The following is an 11,492-nucleotide window of genomic DNA, read 5'->3' as shown; positions in this document are numbered from 1 at the left end:
ACCATTTTAATGTCTCGCGTTTCATAAAGATCGCAACTGTAATGCTCCAAAAATAAAAGAAAAAAAAAACTATTCAACTGAATTGAATTCAATTGCACTTACATTTTCCTATACCCCTTTTCCACTCCACAAACACATCCGAGCAATAAAGTACTTTCCTATTGCTATAGCCGTCTGCAACGTATTGAATTGTGTTCCGTCCTTGAAATCCTCGGAGAACTACCGACTGAAGAATATCAGGCGTTGTTGCAGCCGAAACGACGAGGGCGATTGTGGTTGTGGTAATGGTCGTGGTGGTAGCAACTGTTACATTGCGTTCAGAGTTTTATCCCCGCGGATTCGCTCGTGAGGCTCGTGAGAGACGCCACGCGAAGCTGAAAGATTAAGCTGACAACACTACACTCCACCAACTCGAATGGCATACAACGACTCGGTATCCGAGCGGAAATGTCTATCGTCTATCGTTGCAAAATGGAAAAGTATTCTTGCGCACGTCGCTATCGCTTTATTCTTCGCCATTGCATTCTCACAATGGTGTATGTAGTGAATCGGAAAAAGTTATAAAAATAACATTGTTATTTTAGTCCTAGAAGTATGTTGTTGTTTTTATAGGTATATTAGTTACTGTTATTTAGAAACGTGGAAAATTCTAGGCATAAACTTACTTGATTTTCTTATGTTGATTCGTCTTTCAACAAAAAAGTTAGGTTACTAAACGTGCTCATAGTCTATACACATCGACACTCACGCCACGCATGCGCTTTACATGAATCTAAAAACAAATTCAAATTTAAGTTAAATATATAATGTTTTGATAATAATAGAATAATAGTTACTGTTTTCAGATACGTGAAAAAGACTATATATAAACTTACCTGCTTCTCTGTTGTTGATTCGCCGTTCAACAAAAAAGTTAGGTTACTGCATATGCAACACATTTATGCGCATCGACCCTAGCGCCACGAATGCACTTTTCACGAACCTTTACATTAAATCTAAAAACTGATTCAAAAGTTAGGTTAAATTTAAAATAATTATCCACTAAACAAATATTGGCAACAATTGGTTTAATTATCGTTACAATAAATGTAATTACTTCGTAAACATGACTTTCGAAAATATGTACAAACATTACAATTTAATATATTCATTTGTTTGCGTGTTCTTTACAGGATGATAATGTACAATGATAATTATACTCGAATAAATCATGAAACAATTACAAAAACCACTAAAACCGATCACAAAATTAGTAAAAACATCAACAATCATTGTCAAATCTAAGATAAATTAGCATTAAATATAAAATTAGGAATCTTTTTAGTGATATCCGAACATTTTTGTTAATAGTACAACACGCGTTGATAATATGCAAAAATCCGTAACAGCATTATTTATATATTCATAAACTTTTCTTACTTTACTTTTAATCATCGTTTAGAACCGCTATCTACGTTCATACGAATGTGATAATTCCTTAAAATAATCTCAGCAACTGTATCATCGTTATTTCATAGTTCATACTCCTACAATTCTTTCGTTTAGTTATGTAATCGTATTTCATCATTTAAATTAGGCGTATGCGATTAACTTGTGATTAGAAATTCAGCAATTTACAATTTGTCATTGTAAGCATTTTAGTTGTCATTTAAGAGAGTGATTCATGATTTGTTAATTTCATAGTTCGTATTTGGTAATTGGTAATTCGTAATTAATCGTTTATTAAGTATTAGAGTGTAAACTTGTAAATGTCTCATTGGTATTATTATTATTATTATTATTATGTAGTAATAGTAACAGTATCTAGTTAGTAATAGAAGCATCGATTACAATTGGAAGATGATTGCTCAAAGTTTCTATGATTAGTTCCGCAACGATTTTCAATGTTTATTTAGTTATTAATTATACCGATTTGTGAATTGTGATGAGTGCAATGTAATGATTTGTGATTGCAGGGAAGTTTATCGTATTTTTATATCTTAAGCATTTAATCTTGTGCTTTGTGCTGATAGTTAAAGATAAAAAACGTAAAACATCATTAAATTGGCACAGTTTAATCAAAATCAATCAAATAACTTAGTTGGTTGTTACTTATCCTGAGTAAAATCTTCATTTTTAAATCATCACAGTAAATAATGTGCTTTTGTGTTTGAAATGTTAAAAAATTAAAATTATTTACGTCAAAATCTTAAAATTTAAAGTGATTGTTAATCTAGTACAATTGCAGTTCGCGTTTGATGATTGCCTATCATTATTACATTTGTACAAGTATAAATGAACATGATATCAACTTAAATAAATAATTAACCTATAAATTACGCTATTTATTTAGTGTAGAAGAGTTGTAAAATCTAAAAGTTTGAAAATTCAATACTCTAGCTGAAGATTGAGGTTAAAATTTAGATTTCGCTCGAGTCGCGCGTAAATTTCGTTTTGTTAAGTTGAATTACCGAATATTTCAATGTGATTTTCAATGCCGAGAAGTTAGTTAATGAAGCCGTCAAACACCCGCTATACAAAGTGAGTGTCGTTCGAATCGTTAAGCTTAATAAGTTCATGTATCAGGACGGATTTGTGCCTACATATCGAAGAGACTACACAGCTAAGAATTCAATACTTTCAACATTCCGAATAATAATTAATCAACATTATCTGACAGGTAACTATATGAACATTAAATTTTCATGTCGAATAAAAGCGTTAAAGCCGATTTTACTGATATTACACTTTTGAAAGTCCTTTAATATTTAGTTTCATTAAACGTTTGGTTATGAAAGTGACATTTTGAGGTTAAAACCAAAATCAACATGTTCAAAATTAATATATTTTTGCTTTAACACTCTCTTTATTTGTATTTTTTGCAAGCAGTGTGTTTTGTTAATATAATTAATGACTTGTTAACTTGTAGTTTGCGTTCATAATTTGCCGTGACAAATTAATTTCCGAATTTCCGAAGGAAAACGCTCGATCAGGTCTCTGGGACAATGATTGATTGGTTTTAGAGGTTAAATGTTAGTACCATGGCTATTAATCATAAATTATCTAGATTTTAGTAAAAAAAATTGATTATTTTCATGTAAAAAACGTTAAAACAAAAAAAAACTGACGTTTTCATTTGGTAATTTATTTAAGACAATTCCAAACTCTCAAAACAATCCATGAGTATAATACAAAATGGCTGACAATAGAATTACAACTAAAAGGAACATAAGTCAAGGATAAAACTGTCAAATCATTGTCCCGGCGCCATTTTACTTTTACTTTATATTTACTTGCTTGTAGCGCCATTTGGACTCAAGCACTCGCGTTAATTTATAAATTATGTATCTCCTAGTATCCTATTTAAATATATTTGTCAAGAATCAATTTAACCTTTAATAGTGGTTTAGTATTTATTTGGTTGGTTGGTTTGTAGTCATCGCAAGATTTCTTGGTGAAATCTTGTCTCGTCGTTTAATCATTATCTATCATTATCTTTATCGTTATCATTATCACTCGTTTTCATCTAGTTGTGAATCTTGGGCGATCCGTTCGCGCATCTTTTCTATCTAAATTTGCTAAATATCCTAACCTAACTCTCAATGTATCATAACCTTAGTTTGACGCCATTAACATGATGCAATGCAGTATGCGCAAAATGGCGCGGCGTCATTATAATGAATTAATAAAATGAAATAGGAGTGTGACTTGCAGACGTTGCGAAAATGACGCAAATCTCACGAATCTTAGGAAAAAACTACGAATAAATAACAACGTTTTACAATTATAGGATTATTACAACGGGATTATTTCGTCGTGGTCGGTGTGGTCGACGTCGGCGTCGTCACTTTCGCTAGCAGTTTGTCTTTGGGCATGTGTAGTTTGAGCGGATTCTGCAGCTTGTAGAGGTCGCGCTCCAGCTGGCTGATCTGCTCCTTGAGCGTGTTGTATTTGGCGAGGTCCAGGCCGGCCTTCTTCGCCTTTTTGTGCATTGTCAACAATTGCTGTCGATCTTTAAAGTCTTGCAATACGTATTCCTGCAACAGATAATAATTTAAAGATTTAAAATGTGTATAAGTAAAAATAGGCTAAAAAAAATGAGTTTTGTTAGTTACACCATTTATAACTTAAGAACGGCTGGACAGATTTTAATTATTTCTAATTTTTTGGATTCGTCTACTCCCGGAATAATAGAATAAGTATTAAAATATCGGAAATTGTGATTAAAAACGTGATGAATCTATAATATAAAAATGAATCGCAAATTCTGTTGGTAAGCGCATAACTCAACAACGTGTTGACCAATTTGGCCAATTCTTTTTTTTAAATGTTCGTTAAAGTCCAAGGATTGTTTTTACGGTGAAAAAAATTCGAAAAATTGCCGGGAAAATCATAAAGCCAGCATTTTCTATAGGATAAAAGTGGGCATTGAGATTCAATCATAGTTATAGTTAAATAGTTGAATCCAAGATGGCGGGCTGAAGTGCATTATTAGCAATTCTTATATAATTAATTTATTTAAAATAAATTTGCAAATCTTATTGATGATATCGACAGATATTAGTAAAACTCAAATACATTTCCTACTAAAAACTGTGGAGACAAAGTCGCGAGCAAAAGTTAACATAATTTAAAAAAGAAACTTAATTACTAATGCAATTAGTATAAACTATAAACTAAAATGAAACACCCCCAATGCAATTTTGAATGTTAATTCATTTAATTCTTTAATTATCTTAATTTACGCCTACATTTCGTTTGTGCAAAGCTTGAAATTGAAATATTTTCTACTGGTTGTACAAATACGGCGGGCATGACTAGAACACGAGCATAACTAGTGCGTGGCGAAACGATTAGGTTAAATAATTCATTAATTAGCGCGCGTTTGTTTGATTTTACGCGGCGCGTCGTCTTTCCGCCTTACTGTCTTTCGACTTTGCGTTTCTTATGCACGTTTACTGCTAATGAGCGATTCGCATGTTTTATCGACGCACGCAAAGCTGACCGAAGCGTTTTGAGCGCAAACCCTAAATCTCGCTGTATTTATGTGCTTAGGCCATGCGTAAATACAGGCGTCCATTGTTCTAATCACATAATCAGTTGTAGGAAATCGAAAGCTCGCACCTTAAGCGCTTAAACTTTAAATTAAACTTTGGACACTAACTAAATATGAATAAACTTCTAAATACAGAGAAATAAACAAAGTTTTAGGAAATAATTAAATTTCTATATAAATTATTAATTTTACAGTTGTTTTATGGAAGTTTCCGCTTTTGCTTTTAAAACTTTTCCGCAGCCTCTCCTGCAACTTTCGTAACTTTCGACAATTCTTGTAAAACTTCGACGTTTATGGCGTGTTTAGCAATTGTTATTATTTTACACCTTGAAATTACACCGGAAGTTTTTAACTGTGTCATTTATATCAGATAGCACGTACGCCGGTAGTCCGGTAGCCCAGAAGCGACCATTTTGACACTTTCCACTGCTTCCGCTTCCTTTTTGTGTATGCATCTCATCCTCACGAATGTAGGACACAAGTTTTAATCCCCCAGCTGAACCCGAATAATAAAGTGTTCCGACCGAAATGCAATATCACAACTAGTAACGCTTGCAAATATCAACAAATGCGAACGTGCCGGCGTGCACGGCGAAAAGTCGAAGCAAGTTAAAATAAACCACAAGTAAGCTAACACAGCGCCAAGGCTTTGCAATTGTTTAACTTTAGTTTTCATAAAATGGAAAATTTAAATCGGATTAGTTTACATCGGTTACGAAATTATTTTACAAACAACAATATCAAATCAGATATTAACCAGAATATAGGCAACCAAATATGCATTTGTATACTATAATAGTCTAGTTTTAGGTGATATTTCGAATAAAATTGTTTAAGACTTGTTTTTTATTGCTTACCTGTTTAGTGACTAGAAAGTAGGCGTATCCCACCATGGCGGTGCCGTAGGTAACAAAATAGGTCACCGGCTCCATAATGTCCCAGGAGTATTCCCACCACGTGAGCCTCGCGAGAATGCCAAACTGCACAGACATCAACCCCATGCCGATCCATGACACCCACTCCGACTTTCGTTGCGCTATCATGTCAAGGCGAGCTTTCTCCTGAAAGAGAAAAACACAAATAATCAAATATACATTCGCTACAGACTAAAAAGATAGGTTAGAATAAAAATGGTCGAAAGTGGATAAAAACTAGATACTGAAATATTGTAAAATAAAATCAAGTGCATAAAAAACACAAAAGCCAATCTCTAAAAACAAATATGAAAAATGTCAAGCTAAGCTTTCGGTAGTTAAATGCGCAAAACGGAAATTGTGATTTAATGGGCGCGTATATTGGGATTTAATGAAAAATCGAAACGAATCAGCGCCGGTTCCAATTGAAATTGCGTTTACTGTCGGTGTCAGGTGTAATTTTACCGTTTTTCCGTCACACGCAAAGTAAATTAAAACAAACCGGAATAAAAATGAATAAAAATGTAAATTTGCACAGTATGTTGACAACCAGTCGAGGGCAAAACCAATTTTTCCTGTCTGTCATTGATGAAATTCCTGATCTATTATATCCTTTACCCTTTCGCATGTAAAGCTTTTTCTGTACACGTTTATTTTGTTCCTGTTGGCCTGCACTTAACCGCCTCTCAATCTGCACGTCGTGCATTTTTAACATACCAATCGATTTATTCCTCCTCTAACATGCCATCCAATTCCGGTATGTGTTAGTATGTAACCTGTTTTTAAGTTGTTAAGCTTGGCTTGCAGAACGTTTAAAATTTTAAGCTTTTCCAACTTCATTTATCTTGATCGCGTATAGTTTTATGTACGCATAAAAATTGAGAAGACGAGAATTTTAGAGTGGAGATTGTGACGTACAGCAGTGAATATATACGACGGCAGCGTCAGCAAGGTGAAAAGTTAAAATTTAATCGGTAGTCGGGAAACGTACACGCAGATGAGTTAATTTTATAGTTTGGGGAATTGCGAGCAGGAGCTGAATATGTTAGAAGTCTTAAAAGTTTCAAAAGTTTGGATCTACAACTTTATAGAGGGTGTTTAAATTTAAAAATCTTAAATATAAGCATGAAATAACCTCCAAAGCTAGGCAACCAGTTATACACCTATATTTAAGACTTGAATAATATAATAATTTAAACACCTATTCGAATGAAATTACCCTGAAGTTATCACCAAAACAGTTTTGTTCGGAAAATGTGAAAATCTGCAAAGTAGTCCAATATAGTTCAAAGTCTTAACTGTCGTTTGGAAAGGAGCCAAATTACAGATTTCCTTCCGCTTTCAACCTTCATCCATTCACTAAACTTGCTTTTGCTCTACTTTCCGACAATCCCAAAATCTAGATCAAATCTGCCACACGAAATGCGCCACGTGCAAATGGTCTACCCTTATCTAAACCGACGAGTGTTATGATAAGTTCCAAGAACTAACCTCAAAAACAAATAACAAACAATAAAACACACAGATGCAAACAATATTTAGAAAAGAACATCGAATAAGAAACTTGAAGCTTGAATGAACACAGTACGAACATGAAAAATGTAAAATTCAATAAATTTAACTCCAGACGAAAGAAAAACAGTGCAAAACTTAATAAACAAACATAAAATAGATAACAACAAAATAGAGATTAACAACAGAAGGAACACTTACGCCCTGTTTTTGTTTCGTTTCGTGTTATTTAGAGGAACAACAACGCACAGTGAGTGAGGCACACATTTGCAGCGTGAAAAAAAGAAGCGCACACAAAAATCAAAATCAATTAAATAAACTATTGCCGATATTTAGATTTTAACTATGACTTTTACCTTTGATGAATGTAACAATTTAATTTTATATTAAATAAAAGTAATGTGATTGAAACTATATTGAAATTCATGTGTAGACAAATTAAAATGTTTTCTTTTTGTGTTAAGAGAGTACGAGTAAGTAGATGCTTAATACTTTTATGACTTACTTCTTCCAAAGGCATCAGTTCTTGGCGTAGCGATTCTATTGTCGCCGTGATGGTCTTTTCCGTGTGAATGTTGTGTTCTTGCACGTTTAATGCTTCGTAGAGTTGGCTAATCAGTGTTTTAATATCACTCAATCTGCAAAATACAAGAGTTTAATAGAATATTATATTTTATTAATGATTAAAATGTAATTTTGAATTAATTGTGAACTAAATTCAAATTTATATTTTACACTAGGCTTTTGCCTGCGACTTCGTTCCGGTAGTGTTTAATAAAAATGTAATTCGTGTTTACTCTCTTGTTCTAGACATAGTATGTGTCAATTCTATCAATAAGATTCGCAATTTTATTTTAAAGACATTAATTATATAAAGAATTGCTTATAATGTACTTCAGCGTGCCCTCTCGGATTCAACTATTTAACTATAACTATGATTGAATCTCAATGACAACTTTTATCCTTTAGAAATGGGCTTTCTTTAGGGTTTTCCCGGCAATTATTCGAATTTTTCTCGCCGTAAAAACCATCCTTGGACTTTAACGAACATTAAAAAAAAGAATTGACCAAATTGGTCGAGGCCTTGTTGAGTTATGCGCTTACTAACAGATTTTGCGATTCATTTTTATATTATAAATTTCCCCGGAAAGGAATATTAATGTTAGTTACCTTTGTGCTTCCTCGCCAGTAATACGCGTCTGTTTAGGAGTGCGCACCGTATAGCAGTGGTCGTTGACGATGAGTTTAAAGTCCTCCTCCAAAAGATTCTCTATCGTATTGGAGGCGCCTATCCGCGTATCATCCATGCTGGTGGCCACGACGCGATCGATGCCCTTGTCCTCGTTCTTCAGCATGGCGATAAGGTCGCCGACGTTGTTCGTGATCGGCTTCAGCGTGAACTTGCAGCGTTCGCGTCGCGACGGCAACGGCACCGTCACCACAGGCAGTCCCCGGCAATACTCCACCGTCACTTCTGCAACAAGAAAAACAACAATAATAGAAATTCAATCATTCACATGAATAACACTCGTACACAGTGGTTAATATATGATTAGACTAATTAATTAGTTGAGAGTCGCGTTTCAATAACGAGCCTTGAATCATGAATTATTCCATTTTGACACACTTGTCTGCTTATCCGTTCTCTGCTTCTGTTTTTGTTTCGTTCTGTTTTAATATTTTTCTTTTACATATTTTATTGTATATTAATTTAATAAACGTCAATATGATTTCGATATACAATGTGTATCAATGCATAAATATGATATTTTTACTGTTTAAATTATTAATGTTTAATGAAAACATTGTGTAGGTTTTAAAATATTCATGTGCGTGTATAATGTGCATTATGAGCATAGCCATGCGCGTTGTGGACACACTCTACTTAATCTCTTCCACATATTCACGCGCACGGCGATTTATAATTGTCGTTATTATAAAATTATATATTAAAACATTGTATGTTTGATAAATAAAGATAATAAAGAAATTAATATTGACGAAAATTTTGATTTCAATTTTTTTTTTAATTTTTTTGTTTAGTTTATATTTACTACTTGATTTTGCTCGCGACTTCATCTCGGTAGTGGTTAATAAAAATGTAATTCGTTTTTACCCTCTTGTTCTAGACATAGTATGTGTGAATTCTACCAATAAGATTCGCAATTTTATTTTAAAGAAATTAATTATATAAAGAATTGCTACTAATGCACTCCAGCGCGCCATCTCGGATTCAACTATTTAACTATAACTATGATTGAATGTCAAAGCCAACTTTTATTGTACAGAAAAAGGCTGTCTTTAGGGTTTTCTCGGCAATTATTCGAATTTTTCTCGCCGTAAAAACCATCCTTGGACTTTAACGAACATTTAAAAAAAAGAATTGACCAAATTGGTCTAGGCGTTGTTGAGCTATACGCTTACCAACAGATTTTGTGATTCATTTTTATTTTATAGATTTTCTTAAAAAAATTATATAAATTCAACTAAGAATTTAACCCGCAGAAATAAATCAATAAGTTAAATGAAAATGACAATAGTGTTATAAAATAACCGTGCAATTCCGTGTTCAACAAACGGAAATAACTTTAGCGTCAGCCAATATCCTTTATTCCGAGCAATTCGCCAAATCATGAACATGCAACAGCGCCACTTTGCCGCAACACCTCCTTGGCACACTTCGTGTCCTCCGTGTCCACGTGTTTCACTCTTCGTGTCCTCCGTATGCATATTCAGCATGCACAATGTGCACTATTCAGGAAGCGTACAATACACGTCGCATTAAAACAGCTTTATTAACCCACCCTGCGTAATACTAAAACACAATGGAATCGCCTTTATTTCGCTATTGTAAGTACGAACGTATTGTAAGTAGGTATATCGACATGTAATTACGGTTCCGCATTTATGTAGAGAGAGATATTGGAAAACAATTATTAACAGAATGACCTGGCTTAGGTAGGTACAATGCAATATTATCAAATGGGCGTAATAACTACCTGTTAGTCGTGCTGAAAGTTGATTGACATTGGGCCAACAACGGAAATTATTTCATCATGACTAAAATGCATCGCTTTATTTTCCATCGATTAGGTTAAAGGTAAATTAGTTAACTACATATTACAATAGCACTTTATATTTTTATATAGCTTATGTCAGTAATTTTGTACTTTTTTTTTTAAACTAATTAATATTGTTTTTTTTTTGTTTCTTGAACGTGGTAGGTGTCAATTTTATCAATAAAATGGGCAATTATAATTTAAAAAAAGAGAACAGCTAGTAATGAACATTAGCGCCATCTAGGACTCAAATATTTAACTAGAACTATGAGCAAATCTATATAACAATGTTAATCTCTTGCCCCATAAAAGTAGGAACAGGGGTAAGACAAGGCGATTCCCTAAGCCCCCTGCTATTCAACTTCATCATGGAAGAGATAATTGCAAGAGTCCGACGCTGTAAAGGATACCAGATGGGGGGGAAAGAGCTGAAAGTTGTGTGCTACGCGGACGATGCCGTGCTAATTTCCGATAGCGAAGACAACCTACAACGCATGATTCACCAGTTTAACATTGCCAGCAAAGCCCTCAACATGGAGATAGCAACAGAAAAAACCAAATGCATGGTCATCGCACCACATCCAATAAGATGCAAACTTGAAGTCGATGGACAAATCGTACAACAAGTGAGCGAGTTCCGATATCTTGGTATAAACATATCCAGCAGTGGAGGAGTGGAAAAAGAAGTAGCAGAGCAAGTTGAAAAGGGCCTGAGAATAGCAGGATGCCTAAGGAACACGATTTGGGACAACAAACATCTAAGAACAGAGACGAAAGTTTCCATCTACAAGGCAGTAGTCAGGCCCATATTTACATACTCGGCAGAAACGCGTGCAGAGACGACAACCACACAGAAATCTCTTGTTTTAAACCCTTTCAATCACAATTTTCAATGGTTTAATATTTATTCTGCTATTCGAAACATAAACGAATGTAACAAATGATAGATCATCAAAATCTGTCCAGCTGTTC

At 34.0% G+C, this 11,492-nt stretch overlaps 1 protein-coding gene across 2 annotated transcripts in view; it reads right to left on the bottom strand.

Annotated features, from left to right (window-relative positions):
• Positions 1–1,050: 1,050 nt before the first annotated feature.
• MCU (mitochondrial calcium uniporter) overlaps positions 1,051–11,492 on the bottom strand; it is a 63,352-nt gene continuing 52,910 nt past the window's right edge. For both annotated transcript variants that reach the window (XM_065308581.1, XM_065308582.1), the window contains 4 exons: positions 8,632–8,935; positions 7,967–8,099; positions 5,893–6,096; positions 1,051–4,016 (listed from right to left, as the gene is read on the bottom strand). In XM_065308581.1, the coding sequence (XP_065164653.1) occupies positions 3,786–4,016; positions 5,893–6,096; positions 7,967–8,099; positions 8,632–8,935 (872 nt within the window). In that variant the 3' untranslated portion in view covers positions 1,051–3,785. The remainder of the gene's footprint in view (positions 4,017–5,892; positions 6,097–7,966; positions 8,100–8,631; positions 8,936–11,492) is intronic.

The sequence above is a fragment of the Atheta coriaria genome, unplaced genomic scaffold (assembly GCF_025399875.1).
Source record: "Atheta coriaria isolate IRGN ID8LTWV9N9 unplaced genomic scaffold, Caltech_Dcor_3.1 hic_scaffold_7_pilon, whole genome shotgun sequence".
NCBI classification, from domain to species: Eukaryota; Metazoa; Arthropoda; class Insecta; order Coleoptera; family Staphylinidae; genus Dalotia; species Dalotia coriaria.
The sequence above is the reverse complement of the archived record's forward strand: the minus strand, read 5'-3'. Positions and strand labels throughout refer to the sequence as shown.